This window comes from Sminthopsis crassicaudata, chromosome 3 (genome assembly GCF_048593235.1).
Source record: "Sminthopsis crassicaudata isolate SCR6 chromosome 3, ASM4859323v1, whole genome shotgun sequence".
Lineage (NCBI taxonomy): Eukaryota > Metazoa > Chordata > Mammalia > Dasyuromorphia > Dasyuridae > Sminthopsis > Sminthopsis crassicaudata.
In genome coordinates, this window is record NC_133619.1 from 548,003,696 (window position 1) to 548,023,208 (window position 19,513).

General features: G+C 36.0%; 1 protein-coding gene and 1 pseudogene across 1 annotated transcript in view; both read right to left on the bottom strand.

Annotated features, from left to right (window-relative positions):
* MTNR1B (melatonin receptor 1B) overlaps window positions 1-6,998 on the bottom strand; it is a 33,838-nt gene extending 26,840 nt beyond the window's left edge. The window contains 1 exon segment of the mRNA XM_074302372.1: window positions 6,710-6,998. Within this exon segment, the coding sequence (XP_074158473.1) occupies window positions 6,710-6,998 (289 nt within the window).
* A 4,986-nt stretch (window positions 6,999-11,984) lies between these two features.
* On the bottom strand, window positions 11,985-12,401 carry LOC141562345 (small ribosomal subunit protein eS12 pseudogene; annotated as a pseudogene).
* Window positions 12,402-19,513: the final 7,112 nt, after the last annotated feature.

The window sequence follows — 19,513 nt, forward strand, 5'->3', positions numbered from 1 at the left end:
AATAATTTATGAATGCAAAATTTCAGATAAACATTAGATTTGTATTAACTAATACAAAGTGAAATAAGCATAACTAAAAGAAGTAATTATAACAATGTAAATGTTATAAGCAAGCTAAAGCTTTTAAGTACTTGAAAAACTAAAGAAGAGTAAAGTGATTATATATATATTATATATATACATGTATATATATAAATGTATGTGAAAATAACATTAATAAAACTTTAAAAGTAAAAGCTAAAGAGGACAGAAAATGAAACCTATCTCCTGCTTTATGACAGAAAGGTGGGAGACTCCAGGGGGAAAATGTTTTTATCCATTGTCAAATGTAGTCATGATATCATATTTCTATTTAATAGCCTTTCTTTGTCTCAAAAAAGGGTTCTATATGCCCCCCCCTCCAAAATAAATGACTATGGTATGAAGGCAAAATCATGAATAAAATGTGTTTTTTGTAATAGAAAACTGAAGAAACCTGTTCAATTTACCCACAGCTGTTCCTAGATAGACATAAATATTGGGAAACAGGTGGTAAGGGATCTATCCAGAGAAAGGAATTGAGACAATGATAAATGATGGATAAAATACCTCCAGAGTGATAATGATTTTAAAAAGAAGAGACTGTGTCAATGAAGGGAATGATAAAGTATGCACAGAGCAAGTTTAGTAGCCTCTAGAGGCTTATATCAGCTTCAGAGGCTGAAATAGAGAACAAACTAGTCTATAATAAGCATATAATCCTGAAAAACTAAAGGCTAAAGATGATAAGGGACTAAAGAAATGGCTGACAGTGACAGGCAAGCCTCTAACTTTTCTCTTGCTCCTTCAGTAGAGATCTTTTGAGTGCAGGTCCTGAATATACTTGATCAAGGCATTAACTTTCCAGTGTCTCAGGCAACAATACGAGACTATCATTTACAGACCAAGTGTTGACCTGCATTAATAGAGGAAATTACTTCAATGAGAATTCCACATACCAGTGAAAGCACAGGTCTAATCCAAAAATTCTTTTTAAAAAAGATTTTCCCTAGAAACACCATTTGCTTATTGATTCTACTCCCACTCTACCTATGTCTGGGCCCTGCTCCAACCCTGTGTCACTGCTTGCAATGCCAAACCTATTAGCCCTGTCCATCCCATGTTTCCTTGTTTTTCCTAAGGTCTTTCCTTCCCATGTCTAGGTAGTAAAGTGGTGCAGTGTATAGAGAAGTAGGGCTTGAATCAGGAAAACCTGAGCTCAAAACCAGCTTCAAATATTTCCTAACTTTGTCACTCTAGGCATATTATTTAGCCTCTTCTACCTCCATTTCCTCCACTATATTTGAGATAATAATAGCTCCTACCATCCACAGTTGTATAAAATGCTTAGTACAATGCCCATTATTAAAGTAGGTGTTTAGTAAAAACTTGTTTTCTTCAGTCTCTTTGCTGGCATTATCTCTGTATCCAGCACAAAGAAAAATGCTGGACACATAGAAAATAATAATAATAATACTATGACTTTAAAAAAAACAAGCAAACCTCAAATTTGGGTTTCATTAGTGTGGGGGAAATCCCAATGTGGAAAACTCCCTCCACAGATGAAAGTCACCAAACATTACAACTTGTAACCTTAGAAAGTTACCTTGCACTAAAAGTCATAGACATACAAAAACCTTTAACATAAAATAATAATAGTTAACTTTCCCCCATTTTACAGATGGGAAACTGAGGCACAGAATGGGTGAAAGGATCTGCTAAAGATCTCACACCTGATGTGCAACTATTATTCAACCTCAGTTCTCCAGTCTGCACGTTGAACATGCTTTCCAGTGTACTATGATACCACTAATTATTAGTATTACGTTCTAACATTAAAGACAATACAATAAACAGAATCCAGCCAGAGAAGCAACATAATATAGTTTATAGAAGTCTAGCCTCAATGCCAGGAAGATCTAGAATCACAGTACTATCTGAATGACCATAGATAGATAATTCACTTTTACCTCAATCACAGCTCTTTACAAGTAAGATAAAGAGGAGTAGTGTGGTTTTATTGTAAAGTCTATCTGACTATGTCTCTTTCCTATTCAGTTAAGTATAATGGCTCCCCATATATTTAAAACCATTAGTAAGCATCATATGTAATGGGGATAAACTGGAACCTTTTCCAGTAATATCAGGAGTGAAACAAGATTGCCCACTATCACCATTACTATTCAATATTGTATTAGAAATGCTAGCCTCAGCAATAAGAGTCAAGAAAGAGATTAAAGGAATTGGAGTAGGTAATGAGGAAATCAAACTATCACTCTTTGCAGATGATATGATGGTATACTTAGAGAACCCCAGAAATTCTAATAAAAAGTTATTAGAAATAATTCACAGTTTTGGCAAGGTTGCTGGATACAAAATAAATCCACATAAATCCTCAGCATGTTTATACATCACCAACAAAATCCAACAGCAAGAGATACAAAGAGAAATCCCATTCAAAACAACTGTCTAGAATATAAAATATTTGGGAATCTATCTACCAAAGAAAAGTCAGGAATTATATGAGCAAAATTACAAAACACTTGCCACAAAAATAAAATCAGATTTAAATAATTGAAAAGACATTAAGTGCTCTTGGATAGGCCAAATGAATATAATAAAGATGACAATACTCCCTAAACTAATCTATTTATTTAGTGCTATACCAATCAGACTCCCAAGAAACTATTTTGATGACCTGGAAAAAAATAACAAAATTCATATGGAAGAACAAAAGGTCAAAAATTTCAAGGGAATTAATGAAAAAAAATCAAATGAAGGTGGCCTAGCTGTACCTGATCTAAAACTATATTATAAAACAGCAGTCACCAAAACCATTTGGTATTGGCTAAGAAATAGACTAGCTGATCAGTGGAATAGGTTAGGTTCACAGGACAAAATAGTTTACAACTATGGCAGTCTAGTGTATGACAAACCCAAAGATCCCAACTTTTGGGATAAGAATTCATTATTTGACAAAAACTGTTGTGAAAACTGGAAATTAGTATGGCAGAAATTAGATATGGACCCATACTTAACACCATATACTAAGATAAAATCAAAATGGGTCCATGATTTAGGCATAAAGAATAAGATCATAAATAGATTAGAAGAACATAGTATCGTTTACCTCTCAGACTTGTGGAGGAGGAAGGAATTTGTGACCAAAGGAGAACTAGAGATCATTATTGATCACAAAATAGAAAATTTTGATTACATCAAATTAAAAAGCTTTTGTACAAACAAAACTAATGCAAACAAGATTAGAAGGGAAGTAACAAATTGGGAAAATATTTTTACAGTTAAAGGTTCTGATAAAGGCCCTCATTTCCAAAATATATAGAGAACTGACTCTAATTTATAAGAAATCAAACCATTCTTCAACTGATAAATAGTCAAAGGATATGAACAGACAATTTTCAGATGATGAAATTGAAACTATATCCACTCATATGAAAGAGTGTTCCAAATCACTACTGATCAGAGAAATGCAAATTAAGACAACTCTGAGATACCACTACACACCTGTCAGATTGGCTAAGATGACAGGAACAAATAATGATGAATGTTGGAGGGGATGTCAGAAAACTGAGACACTGATGCATTATTGGTGGAGTTGTGAAAGAATCCAACTATTCTGGAGAGCAATTTGGAACTATGCCCAAAAAGTTATTAAATTGTGCATACCCTTTGATCCAGCAGTGCTACTACTGGGCTAATATTCAAAGAAATACTAAAGAAGAGAAAAGGACCTGTATGTGCCAAAATGTTTGCGGCAGCTCTTTTTGTAGTGGCTAGAAACTGGAAAATGAATGGATGCCCATCAATTGGAGAATGGTTGGGTAAATTATGGCATATGAATGTTATGGAATATTATTGCTCTGTAAGAAATGACCAGCAGGATGAATACAGAGGGGCTTGGAGAGACTTATATCAACTGATACTGAGTGAAATGAGCAGAACTAGGAGATCATTATACACTTCAACAACGATACTGTATGAAGATGAATTCTGATTGAAGTGGATATCTTCAACATAGAGAACATCTAATTCAGTTCCAGTTGATCAATGATGGACAGAATCAGCTACACCCAGAGAAGGAACACTGGGAATTAAGTGTAAACTGTTTGCACTATTGTCTTTCTACCCAGGTTACTTTTATCTTCTGAATCCAATTTTTACTGTGCAACAAGAAACATGTATGGGATTGTCTGTCATCTAGGTGAGGGGGTAGAGGGAGGGAGGGGAAAATTCAGAAAATAAGTGAGTACAAGGGATAATGCTGTAAAAAATTGTGCATATGTAATGTCAAAAAATTATAATTATAAAATTAAAAAAATTTTTTAAGTATAATGGCTCCCTTTTACTTAGAGGATCAATTTTAAGGTCCTCTGTTTGAAGACCATAGGATGATAGCACTAGAGCTATCAGGTATTTAAAGCCCTTACTACCTAGCTCCAATCTACCTTTTTAATCATATGTATTACTCCTCTTCTTCTATTCTATAGTCTAATCAAATTAGACTTCTTGCTGTTTCTCAAACATATCACTTAATCTCCCACCTCTATACCTTTGCACTGATAGTTTCCCATGCCTAATAACATACTTCTAATGTCTGCTTCTTAAAATCACTTGTTCTTCTAACACTCAACTTGGTCTATATAAAGAGTAGTCAGATAAAATTTATTAAATGTAGTTTTCTGTTTATTATTCTTTTCTAATGAAAGCATTTAAAAATAGGGATAGTGGCACAGTGAAAAGGACACTGAACTTGAAAAGGTTCCAAATCAGGTTCTATAATGTATAAGCTATATGACCTTAAAGGAAGTCCTTATACTTCTCTGTGCCTTAGTCTTCTTATCTACAAATAGGAATAAAGCTTGTACTACATAATTGGGCAGCTAGGTGGTACAGTGGATAGAGTGCAGGACCTGGAATCAGAAAGACTCATCTTCCTGAGTTCAAATCCAGCCTCAGGCACTTTCTAGCTGTGGGACCCTGGTCAAGTCACTTAAACCCTGTATGTCTCAGTCCCTCATTTGTAAATGAGCTGTAAAAATAAATGGTAAACCCGATATCTTTGCCAAGAAAACTCCAAATGGGGTCATGAAAAGTCCAATGTGACTTAATGACAACATCTACTTCACCAGGTATTGGTGAAAAAATCATTTGCCTTAATGCTTTGGTTCTGGTTTATAATTTTAAAAGAAATAATTATACTCTTCCTGCAAAAATCTTGAATGTAATTTCCTTTGCAGAATAATTATGGTACTTTGAATAAAATGGAAACATATACTTCATTTAAAAGCACTATTATAACAAAAAAATAAAAAAAATAAAAATTTTAAATCATTGAAGTAATATTAAATTCTATTCACAACAAAAGATTTTTCATTTGTTTGTTCTTGGAGTCTCTTCTAAAATGAATACTCTCAAGATGATCTGGTATATAGTGATTAGGTCTTAATGAGTGCTTAATTGTGCTTGTTGGTTGGTTGTGTGGATATGTATACATGCAAAGACTTGACATCAAATCTCCCATGGTTCTTCTTGGATGAAAATTCTGGTCCCAACTAGTCAGACAAGAAAGCATTTACTTATAAAAAATACTTTCCCTTATGAAAACATTGAGTAACATCTCTAAACTGTATAAATTGCTTGCTATTGCTGGGCTTTTTCCATTTTAATAGCTCTATTATATTTGAATTATAGCCTAAGTATGGATGCAAAGAAAAGATATTTCAGCTTTCTTCAGTGAGGTGCAAATGGAAAAATTCAGAGTTAGAGGTTCAAATCTCATATCTAGCCCTTACTACACATGAGACTTTAGGCAAGGCATCTGATCTCTCTGGACTTCAGTTTCCTAAACTATAACAAAATGGAGGTAGACTAGATGACCTTCTAAATAAATCTATGATGCCAAGGACTATGGCACAAACTTAATCAATGATCAATCAGGACAGTTGTTCAAGGTATGTCCCCTAACTCAGCTTTCTTCCTTCCAAATTCTGCACATAGAAAATCTGAAAGTCTAAACTGTGAGAAAATTTCAGAATTGTAAACGCATGAATATGAAGGAGAATTATTCCTTTGTCTTTAAATAATTCCAGTAATCCTCTAATCTCCAAAGAGACAGTCTATTTATATGTTTCCAGGAATGTTTATTCACTTCTGTGATCAACGAAGTATTCTTATTTAGTACTAGGTCGAATAGCAATCAAAAGAAACTCAATGTATACAAATCACAAGGGAATATCTCAGAAACTTGTTAATAGATAGCACTACCTAGAACTGCATTAAATGCAAATCAATTATGGAACATACTCCTGGGCAAAAGGTACTTTCCTTCCTTAGACTGTCCTACTTGTCACCCCTCCCCACCCACCTCACTCCCAGCAGAAGCCTAAGGAAATGAGTGAACAAAACTTTTTAACTAAGTCGTTTAATTAAGATAAATCAATAGAAGTTGGATTTCTCATGCCTTAGGAACTAGAACACAGAAATGACTTGAAAGAACTTTTAGTTTCTGTATCAAACTTAGGGAAAACAAAAGCAATGTCGGAAAGATTTTAAAACTATGATGAGGGAATATTTGCCTGAACCAGAGTAGGGTTAGAGTGTAAATTGGGATAGGAAAGTGGGCGGAATAACGACGAGTGAGATCCCCACGGCTCCATTCATCCTCCCCTACCTGCATTCCGGAGTTTGCGGTTCCTTAACACGGATAGGATCACCAGTAAGTTGCCCACAAGGTCTACAATGGTGGTGGTGATCAGCACGCTGGACAGTGCCGGAGCTACCCAAAAAGGCCTAGAGGCCGGGGAGGGCTGCGTCCAGTTCCCAGCTTCCGCCTCTTCCCAGCCAAAAGAGCGGCCTGAGTCGGCCAATTCACAGCAATTATGGAGAGAGCCATTCTCCAGCATTCGGACCTCTGCTTCCCCAAACCGCCGCTGTCCTGGTTCTTGCCTCCGCCGCAACATAGACCTCACATAGCAGCAGCAAGAGCTTGGCACACGCTCTGGAACCTAGGTTCCAACTTCTTTCTACTTGCCTCACCTACCTGGTTCCGGCCCTAGCTTTAATTCTGTCCTTGCCTCTGACTTTTCTGGCTCTTGCCCTAGCCACCAGCCTCACAACTAGGTCTGCTCACCCCTCCCCTCCACCCTCCCCATTCTCACTCCCACTTAGCTAAGCACTTCTCGGACTTCCCAGGCTTACTGACGGTGGAGAGGAGAGGAAGTAGCAGGAGGATTTAAAAGAAGAATGTAAAGGATTGGAAAGGAGAGGAGGGAATAGTGAGTGACCAGTGGGAAATCACCGAAATGTTCTTGTCTCAGAAGTCCATGCTATAGCAATGAACTGGAGATCCACGAACAAATCACTTCACCCGTTATCTCATTTACTCAATAGCCTGAGACATTCTGATCTGGGCAAGGAGAGAGAAGGGTCAAAGTGGGGAGGTCATGGAAGAAAGGAAACAAGCATTATTATGTGCCAGACGTTGTGCAGGGATAACTAAATTGAAAAGATACCAGTCAGGCAAAAAAAATAAAATAAATAAAAATAAAACATATATATATATATAAAGAAAAAAATTAACATTTTAGTTAAAAGTTTAAAATTAAAATATATTAAAGCTAATACATAGTTAATATATAAATACTCTTTACCAAGGTATATTTATGGAGTTTTTGCCAAAGGGATATTTATGAAGTATTTTCCCTTTTAAGACTATCTTTCTTGTTCATACTCATTTTAACCCTATTTTATCTATGTTGTTAGTCCACTTGTATCCCTTTAGAATAGTCTTGGGCACTTTTATTTCCTTAGGCATGACTTTCACCACATAGACCAGATCATCTATTCTCCCTACTTTTGTGCTGAGGCAAACCATAGTTTGGTAGTCCACTTTCCTTACTAAAATCATGCCCCTTCCCTTGGCCTGAGCAGCTCACATTCTCCAATGCTGACAGTCTTACTCATTTTATTTAGTCACATCCAGACTCTTCATTCAGGACAGCAGAGACTGTGAAATGTAGTTCTATGACCAAATCACTGCTTCCTCTATTAAACAGCCTTGACTGACAGAGCCTTTACCTGCTTCTAAGATGGGCATAAAAAGAATGAAAAGAAACCTCCCTTTAAGAGATAAGGGCCAAACCCAGATGAGTCATATCCAAGTCCAAATGGAGCAAACAAGAGGAGGAATGAAAAGGGAAGCAACTCTATCTGGAACCCAATTAAAGCAGAGGGAGACATAAGGAGTAAAGAAGCCACAGACTGATGATCACTTGCTTGGTTTGAACTAGATATGAATTCAAAAGGTACTAACTGGATATCAATGTCTTTCTTTCCTGATAGTAAGAGAAGCAAAAATTCAGACCAAAATAAGTAATCATTTCAGTGGGAAGACATCTAATGTCCTACTTTCTCCCTACCTCTCCAACTCCCAACATAAGACACTTATATTGTATTTACTTTGTATGTATTTTGTATTTATATTTGTTTCCCTAGAAAAGATCTAAGATTCCTTTTTTAAATTAAAGCTTTTTTTTATTTTTTTTATTTTCAAAATATATACATGGACAATTTTCAACATTCACCCTTATAAAACCTTGTGGTTTTTTTTCCCCTCCCTTCCCTCCATCCCCTCCCCTATACTGCAAATGAGGATCTAAGCTTCTTGAAGGCAGTTTCTGTTTTTGTCTTTGTATATCCATCATCTAGCATAGTTCCTGGCACATGATAGACACTTGTTTGATTCTTGTTCAAATATGAATTGGTACAAAGTATTCTTAGGTACTTTCCAATCTGAGCTTTTGTGATTTTTCAGATGAGAAAAATGGAGCTGAGAGATTACTAGCCAATGGTCACAAAGTGAAGATGACTTCATATTGTTGCCCATGTTTTTGCCTCTAGAAAGAGAAATAAACAAATTGTTTATTCAAACAATTGAATCCAGCCCAGTTTCCCAATTCCATTCCATATAGGAAAGTTTCCACTTCAGTGCACTGCCCATCACTCTCTGGGAGGAGATCTGCTGCCATTAACTTCTGCCAATTCTGACATCGTGTAGAGACTCTTTCTCTCCCTCTGGAGAACTGCCCCAGGTCTGGCCCAGACAAGACTCTCAATCTCTCGAGGGCCGCCCTCTTTTATCCTCCCAGAGAATGGGCTTCTGGGAAAAATTACTTCAACCAATGAACTTGCTCCTCCTAAGCATGCAAGCTCCTCCCCAGGAGTTCACAGGAGTAAAACTCCCAATAAAGGCCAGAACTAGAGAATTGTTAAATACTGACTTAGCATTTAGTAAGAACCTAATATCTCATTATCTCATTGGCACTTAGTAAGAACCTAACAACCTCCCAAGATTGTTGTTAAGATTAAAGGAATATTTATAAACTATGCATAATGTATGCGATAACTATTTGATTCCTTCTTTCTTTCCTCTTCCTTATGAAAATCATTCAAATAACTTGAATATCTTTTATCCCAATTGTTTTTTCTTCAAATACAGGCTAAACATAACTAATTAGTTCAACTAATCATGTGAAATAGTTTCAAGCTCCCTCATCATCCTAGTCAGACTCTTCTAAACACACTCCAACATGTCAATATCCCTTAAGATAAAGTATGCAGAATAAGATTCTAAGGAAGGAAGAAAAAGAAAGGAGAGAACAAACAATTGGTGATCTGAGCCAGAAAGAACCAGCAACTTAGGGGCAACCAGAGAAAGAAATAATTTAAAAATATGAGCACCACATTTGTTTCATAAAACTCTTAAGATTTTATACTGAGATTATTTTAGTAATCACCAACCTCCACCAACAGACAGCTAAGCACAGGAGCTCTTGGAATGGCAGCACTTCTCATTCCTCTTGGTCCTGCTTCCAGCCCAACACTTACAGCCACTATTTGAGAAATGGCTTCTGAGGAGAAGGAACCAGCCATCCCAACCAACTACCAACCAAACAAGCAAACCAGCCCAGATGAAGCAGCAGGAGGAGGAAAAGACAAGAGGCAGTTAAATCACCCCCACCAACATGACCAGGAACTTCCTACTCCTTCCCTAACAGAGACAGCCTTAAACCCATGAGCCTTGGAAATATCAATTTTCCTACCTGTACTCATTTTCTTAGGAAGTAATTCCTGGGAACATACGGGAAGTAACTATCATTACTCCTTTATATCTATTGAGGACCTAGAGATTTTTGTCACCATACACCTTGGCAGTGTTGAATGGTTCAACAATAGAAATAGATATGATTTTATCAGTAGAAATTACATTGGAGGGACAGCCTTACCATCTGCTTTACTGTTGCAGTAAAGTACTATCTCACCTTAGATCTTTTCTAGGGAAACAAATATAAATACAAAATACATACAAACTAAATACGATATAATTGTATTATGTTGGGAGTTGGAGAGGTAGGGAGAAAGTAGGACATTGGAGGTTCTCCAACTGAAATGATTACTTATTTTGGTCTGAATTTTTGCTTCCTTTACTATCAGGAAAGAAAGTCATTGATTGATCCAGTTAGTATTTTACTCACACAAAACAAAACCCAAAGCTCCAAATAGATAGATGATTTAGACATAAAAGATCATATCATAAACAAAGTAGAAGAGGAAAGAAAAAGTTGTATAGAAGAAGAGTTCTTGACCAAACAATAAGATGATAGAGAGGATCACAGAAGATAAAAAAAATGATAATTCTTAAAATATAAAATTGAAAACCTTTTGCACAAACAAAATCGATGCAACTAAAAATAAAAGGAAAACTATTGCAAAATTTTTTCTATAAAAGTCTGAAATTTTAAAAGATACAAACATAGGAAACTGCTTCAAATATATAGGGAAAAGATCTATTTTTTCTATTGATAAATGAGGATAGGAGCAAGCAGTTTTCAAAAAAAAAGAAAGAAAGAAAAACAAGCATAAATAACTACATGAAAAAAATAGTCCAAATTATTATAATAAAAAATACAATGTAGGACATCTCTGAGGTTCCACTTTACACTCATCAGATTAGATAAGATTACCAAAAAGGAAAAGGATAATTATTGGAGTGAATATGAGGGGAAACACACCATTGCATTGTTGGTAGAGCTATAAATTGCTACATTCATTCTGGAAAGCAATTTAAAACTAAACTATGTGTACAGAATTTAACCAAACAATTACATTGTTAGGTATATATCCCAAAGAGAATAAAACAAAGGACACATGAACAAAAATATTTACAACAGAATTTTTTGTTATAACAAAATTAATTGAAAACTAAGAAGGCCCCCTTTCATTTCGAGAATGACTATGATGGGATATTGTTGCATTCTGATAAAAAATATCAGAAGGGACAGACTCAGAGAAGTCGGGAATACTTATATGATGATACAAAGTAAAAGAGTAATTCCAATTTATTTATACAATAATCCATAACACTAGAAAGAAAAATAACTTTAAAAAATTTAAGTACAATCAAAGAAATGATAAACTTCTCTTGACACAGGGGGGATGATTCAGAAATGAAGAATGAGACAGATATTTTGGGGCTTGGGCAATACATAGATTTACCTCACTTTATGCTTATTTCTTACATAAGGGGATTAAAAAAACTTTGATGAGGGAAGAAGTCTTTTGGAAAAGGTAGGTCAGAAGACAATAAGGCCAAAAATGAAAGAAAAAGAAAGCATCAATAAAACATTTTTTTCAATGCAAAGAATAAGATAGGAGAGTCAGAGGAAAATACTGACAAATGGTCCCACTTTAAAAAAAGCATACTGAATTTAATATATCTTAAAAATGAATTTAATAATGGAAATTCAGGATTTCATATGTAATTTTCTTTTTATGTTATTTATATATGAAAATGTCCAAGTTTCTTGGTCTTTGCTAAGTGTAAAATAAAACTATTTTAATATGCCATATGATTATAACACATCTTTTAAAAAAATAATTGTTTTTTTTCAGACCCCAAAGCTTTTATTTATTAATTTCTTGCATTTAAAATATTCTCTGATGATATCTTTGGCCTAAGATTCCTTGCCATAGTCCTTAACAACAACAGAATTGCAACTAATCACTTTACTGGGTTTTCCCTCTCTGTCATTTTTACAGAAACCTATCCATTCACCCAGCTTCTTGTTGTTATCAACCTTGATCAAGTTGATTTAATGCTCAGCATACAACTCCTCAATCAATTTTGCAAACATGGGTTCTTCACAGTTGGAAGCAAAAACACAAAGATGGGCCTGGCATTTGTCCAAGGCAGCTTCACAAATTCCACAAGCTAGGCCATCACGGATAACTGCGGTTTTCAGCACTTCTTATAGAACAGTGTTCACATCCATTACACCTCCAGCAGCAAAGCCTTCCTTGGCCATGGCAGTGGTTAGCAAGTGAAAAATCTTGAAAATATCCACTTAACTCAGCAATAAGGAAAGAGCAAAATAATGGTTATTTTAAAAAAATTAGTGAATATAATGACCAGAACAAGGGAGATGATAGTTCTGTTAGACTTGGCCCTAATAAGATTACATCTAGACTATTCTGTTCATTTTTAGAAAACTGGAATGTGTCCTGAGGAAGACAACTAGGATGATGAGGGAATTTGAAAACATGCCATGTGAAAAAATGGTTAAAGTAAAGAGATTTAGCCTGGAGAAGGGGAAGATTAGGGGGATACATAATTTTGATATTCATTTCCTGAAAAAATTCCAGAGCATGTAGTTAAAGGATGGCTTATCAACTCTTGGGAAGAGTGAATCATTAATCATTATCTTGAATTCATTAAGAACAAATCATGAGAAATGAACCTCATTTATTTTTTGGATAAAATTGTGTCAAATAATACTCTGTTTATAAATTTCATTTAAAAGTTCACGGTTAAAATGACTTACTATGAAATACCAAGAAAGCATACAAACAGAATTTTGTACTTACAAAATCATAGTGATGTTTTATAATAATTCTACATAAGTCAGCCATTAGAATCTTATTTTTCCTTCTTAACTTTCTGTCACTGTCAGCAGCCTAGAATGCTACCTAGGTGTAGTCAAAGAAGGTTCTTCTCTTAAAGTAAAGGGCTGTTCTTACTCCTCTAACTAACTCAAAAATCCAACCTAGGACCAATCCATATGGCTTTCACCTTTGGAGTTGGCTCTAAGGAAATGCTTGATTTAGAAAATATTGTCTTTCCCAGTACTGAAACTGGCACCTTCTCTAGTATCTCCCATTAAATTATGGTGTTAGGGGACTTTTTTATTTCTAGGCTGACCTGAGAGAAAGGGGCCTTAGTTTTTAGTTTATCTGAAGAATAGGTAAGACCAGTGCCTTTTGGGATAAATGATATCTTACATTTATTCAGGCCTGTTAATTCCATTAATTTTGCTGAGTTTGGGGATTCATAAGTTATTTGTCATAGATAACAAGACATAGAAAAGTGAAGAATAATGGAATACTAATGAAAACGAAGAGAGATAATTTTGGAGAAACCTGGGAAGGATAGCTTGGACTGATGCAACTTGAAGTGAAAAGAAAGAATAATTTATACAATAACAACATTGCAAAGACAAACAACTTTGAAAGACTTGAAAATTTTGATCAATGCAATGTTCAACTATTTTTTTCCTGAGGATCAGTGATGAAAAATCTATCCACTTCTTTGCAGAAATGTGACATATTAAATATGCATCCTGATGTGTTAAGGACCATGCATAGTGTGAAACCCAGGAAACCTGAAAAGAGTTAAGAGGGAATTGCACAGGAAAGCAGATCGGTTCTCACTAGCTCTGCAGCTGTGTATCACAGCACACTTTGAGACGTTAAGGGAGTGGTTGGTTCTCACAGACCTGCAGCTGTGTATCACAGTTAAGAAGTTGCAAATCAGTCTCTACTGTTAGTTTACTTTTAAGTTGAGCTAGCAGACTCTTGGGAACCAACATAACCCTGGTAATCAGAGATAAATGTGTGAAGGTCATAACACAGAGTTGCAGATGCAGGTGTTGCTTGCAAAAGGATGCATGCTTTTTTTTTTTTTTTTTAACAAATAAAAACCTTGCTGTGTCTTGAAAATAAATGTATTTTACATAAAGCATGAGAATAAATTAGAGGTATTCACTGACATATAATTGCTTCTCATCTCCTTGTATCATTCTCATCTTCTCACATGATTTGATCCATTCTGCTGGTCAGAATTATATCCCAGACACCACTAACAAGTGGCCCCTAACACTGAAGCACAGATTTCTGAACATGGTTAATATGGGAATTAGTATTGTTTGACTATGAATATATGTTATAAGGGTTTTCTTTTTCTTTTTCTTTTCCACTGATTGGGTCAGAGGGAGTAAGAGGAAGAGATAGAAAAGGGGGAAATGATTTAAAATGGAAGCTTCACAGTGCCTGAAATCATGTTTATTATAGAAAAACAGACAAGTGTCCAGGTGGTAGAATGTGCAAGTTGGATATAATTGGGTTGGATATCAGGCCTTCTGGGTTCTTGTTTTAGCTCTGCTGCTTATCAGATATATGATTCTAGACAACTCAATTCATTTGTTGAGCCTCTGTTTCCACATTTATAAACTATGAAAGTGGAACCTGAGTGTTTAAAGGGACTTTAGAAATCATTTAGTCCAATCCTATCATTTTACCATTAAGGAAAGTGAGATCCAGAGGGATAAAGGAACTTGCCCAACATCCAACAGTAATACTGAGTTCCCAATCAATTTTCCAACCATTAAGTGATGCCTTATTTTAAGACTATCTCTTCTGACAGTGATTTGGTCTTACATTTATAGATTAATAATGTTCCAGGAATCCAAACATGCAGTAACAAAATATGATTTTTCTGCTCACAATAAGAGAAAAATAAGATTACTGGATTTGATTGGAGAAGAGGCAAAGAAGTGATTATTTTCACCATTCTGCTATATCAAACAACTTATAGAATATGAGATAATAATATGAATAATAATATGAAGTGTCTGGATTTTTCTCATCTGCCTGTTGGTGCTAGGCCAGATGCTACAAACACTTTCCCTTTCCTGCTTAGTACATGATCATAGCTTGACGAGCTTGTACCTTTGCCAGGCTTTGTGGTAGGTGTTAAATTCATCTCCCCCTAAAAAAAATTAATAATCTGCCTTGTCCTAGCTATCAACACTGAATTGATTTCCTCAAACAAATTTATTAGGCTAAAGCTGACTCTTGCTTTCTTTTCCTCAAGAACTAGTATCTGTAGTGAAGCTAACCTTTTTCTCATGCCATAGGTGGACCTCTTATACTTCTCAAAGTTTATTTTTAAGTTAAGCGCTAACATCCAAGTTCTACATGGAAAAAAATGGTAGCATGGTGCTATGGATAGAGTTCTGGATTAGAAGTTAAGAAGATGTGGATTCAAATATGGTCTTTGACTTCTATTAACTTTATGAATATCAGAATACCTTATCTAACACCCAATTTTCATATCCACAAAAAATAAATATATTTGGAATATCTACCTCCCAGGAGTGTTGTTAAGGTCTAAGGGCCATAATTTACATGAGGTTCTTTGCAAACACCACAAAAATATTAGTTTTTATAAACATCATCATCTGTCTGAATAGTGGCAAAATGTGCCAGCCCAGAGTGGTTTGATTATTCATCAAATTATGAAAATAAAACAGGACAAAATTAAGCTGTTTCAAAGAAGTGTTCATCACTACCTCATGCTAGGAGTATGAAAACAAATGGCCAGATTACTACTTTGATAATGTGCTCTGTTCACATTTATCATACTAAGGTCTTCATGGATTTTCTGAGATTCCATACAACTGTGCACACATGAAAACATTTTAGGCTGCCAATAGGGCATCTAAGTAGTACAGTGGATAAAGCACTACAAGTCAGGAAGATCTGAGTTCATAACTGGTCTCAGAGACTTATTAGTTCTGTGATCCTGAGCAAATCACACTTAACCTTGGTATGCTCCAGTTTCCTCATTTGTAAAGTGGTGGCAATAGCACCCACCTCCCAGACTTGTTTGAGGATCAATGAGATTATAAAATACTTAGCACCTAGGAAGCTCTATATCTCTGTCTGTCTGTCTGACTAGTTGCTATTGCTTGTAAGTCCGTACTAGCTACCTGGGAGCCTTGGGATCAGTCATAGTCAGGATAAATAAAAGCCCTTGGTATTTAGAGGAGAAGTGAAAGAAGCAGGCAAACTGTCACAAGCTTTGCCAAAGATCTCTTCTCTATTCTGGAGACCAGAATCTCCACCTTTCTCCTCCTTGTCCTGCCGCCAAGTGAGTCTGGTCTCTGTCACCCCACACACTAATTCTTGCCTATGATTATCTTTACACCAAACATTGAGCCAGCATCAACTGTGAGAAGAGCCATTTATCCAAACATATGCTAATAGAGTCATCATCCAATAGGTAATTAGCCTTAAATGCTCTGCTGTCTGATTCAAGCACACCTTTTACACCTCCCACTTTTGTTTTAGAACACAGGTGGTCACACCCTCCCTGACTTCTCAGGAAAGGAAGTGAAAAACACCAAAGGGAAGTGGGGAGTCAAGCCAGATACCGTTAGTGGGTTTCTGGGATGAAGGGTCTTGTTAGAAACAGGTGTGCACAAACCCATCAGCATGGGAGGTATTACACAAGCACATAGCTGTAATGTTCTCTCTAAAATATAATATTCTCTGTTGAGATTTTCTTGGGATCTCTGGGAGCAGCCTTCCTTTCAATCAGAATAATCACCACAAGTGCAGCCAGGGGTTAAAGTCCAAATCCTTTATTGTCTCTTTCAAAGTCTTGTCTCCTTTCCTGGGGCCTGGTTAGCTTTCTTTGAAGCCTATCTCTCTCCTTGGTTCCAAGAGCTTAAGCTCCTGCCACCAGTCCTTTGCCTTCTCAAACAACTGAATCCTGGCTAAGGCTCCTAGCTTATATGATCTCTTATCAAAGGTGTGAATCTTATAGAACTATAGTAAGCACTAAGTACATGTACTGAACTAGAGAACTGTTAAGCACCATGGTAAATTACATAACTGTTGTCTCTATTAATTCCACTGACTTAGCACCTTGTTTCAAATTCTGACTCATAACACATAGCAATAACGCAGAGGCTATTAGTGATGAGTCTCCCCACAGCCAGTGGAGGCTCAATGTGGTGTAACAAGCATGAATTGTACATGCAAGTAGTGATATAACAAGCCATATGAATCAACATGGTCTTGTAAAAGATTTCCAGAAGTCCTAGAAAGAGGGTATGTAAACATCAGTCACACATAAGCCTTCTTCAGCAGCCAAGAAGCAGTCCAAAACCAGTCTATTGTCCACTGCTTCACATGTCAGAGAATCCAATGATCCCCACAAGTTTTTGAAGTCCTGCAACAGCCTCACCATGTGTCAGGGAATCCAATGATTCCTGAAGATTTTGAAGTCCTGCAACAGTCTTATTATTTATCAGAAAATCCAGTGATTTCTGAGGGTTTTCAAGTCCTAAAATTTGTGATGTCCATGAGTCAAATGCCATAACTGCCAGGTTCTTTCAGTGGTGGTCACAGTCAGCAATGGACCCACCCAATGTTTTTTGGGTCTTCTCCTTCGTTTCAAGGGTCTGTTCCATCTCTCTGATGGACAAGGCAAATATGGCTCATTGGCACCCATCTGATTCCTTCTCCATCTGTAGAGATACAAGCAAACCTTCTCCCCCAAGCAGTTAACCTCTTTGGTCCCTTCCATTCACCACTTTCTGGGTCTCTCCACATCACCTGGCGATTATCTAAAGACAGTGGAGCTGCTTGCACTGGACACTGCCCTTCTGGTGGGTTATAAAACCTGTCTGCTGGAGCCAGTGCATCTTTGTCAAAAATCAAGAATCGTACAAAGGACTAAATTTAGAAGTTCTCTAGGGTTACCTGTGGCTCCCCTTTTCTTTTGTTTTTGGAGGAGCATCTTAATGTCACAGCTTATCCTCTCTATTATTGTCTGTCCTTGAGGATAGAAAGTGGTGTGTAAAATCTTATACTTTGCACAAAAATGTGAAAAATGTTTAGAAGTATATAAAGGTCCATTGTCTGTTTTTATTGTTTGTGACACACCTATAATGGCAGATCCTTGTATAAGGAATTCAGTGACCACATCGGGATGTCTCTTTTGCTACTGGTGTTGCAAAAGTGAATACTGAAAAGGTGTCTACCACAACATGGGTGGGGAAGAGACATTTTACAGCAGATAGGATTACAATTAGGTACTCCGGCTTTTTAGGCAGGACTGCTGTTGAAGGCCTGTGAAAACCTGTTCCTATCCAATGGAAAACTGACACACCAGTGTGGATAGAACAGTGACCCTTAGGTAGCGATAAAATGCAGGCCTTATTAGATATAGTACAGAAACAACTTGACCAAGTCATGCTTGTCTTTTCTATGTTACTAGTATCCATGTCCATATGTTAGCCACAGAAAATCCCCCTAATTTGCTAAAGACCTTCCTTACACACTCTTGACAGCCAAAGGGAATCACTGGAGCATTCTGGTTTCTCACTTACCATCCTTCAAACTTGCCACATGTCCAACCCATCTTATCTTTCTGTCACATATCTTGCCAATGACATGATTTATGCCTATTTTAAGCTCCTTATCAATTATATGTTGCAGCTTTCTCATGTCAATCATATTACTATCCATTGATCTCTTTTGATACTCATTTTAATTCTTCATAGATTTATAATCTGACTTTCATCGCTATACAGTAACACTGACACAATGTTGATATTCAAAAGATGGGCCTTTATTTGTCTGGAATCATTAAAGAAAGTTTTGCAGTTTCTCAAAGGCAACCCAGCCCACCTATCAAGCCTGTTTTTCTTTTACTGGTATTATCATTGAAAACATCAATTTATATAAATATTTTGGATAAGTGGGAGAATAGGCATTCTAATCAGTATTTATTGATGGTTTTTGATCATCTTTTATTAACAAGAATTTTTTCTATGCCTTTAATGGCTTCCCTTCCTTCAGATACCTATTATTACAAGAAGACCAGATACCTTCAAGAGCATATTGATTGCTCTATATTTATACAGTCATGACTTCCCCAGTATAGATTTCTTCTAACTACACTTAATCCAATTCAGCTGTTTTTCCCATCTTTATTCTTCTTAGTGGTGGTGTTTGTTGTACTTATAGGCACATCCAGGAGATTGATATTAAAATCCAGATGAGGTATTTCCACAATTCTTAATGGTAAAAATTGTTTATTATAGTGATCCTTGCAGATATTTTTCATTTTTATTCTATTTGTTATCCATCTGTTTTCCTCTTTAAGTGCAGTTACTTCAAGACATTTAAGAATGAAGATAGTAGGACAAGAAATTTTCTTTAATTGGTTTTATTCTCAACTGACTAAATCATTTCTTTTAGTTTTTCTGGTCTTCTTGTAATAATAGATTTGCAATAGCTAAATGTCAATTTAGAATTATTATAAGAGGTTTAAATACAATTTTTATTG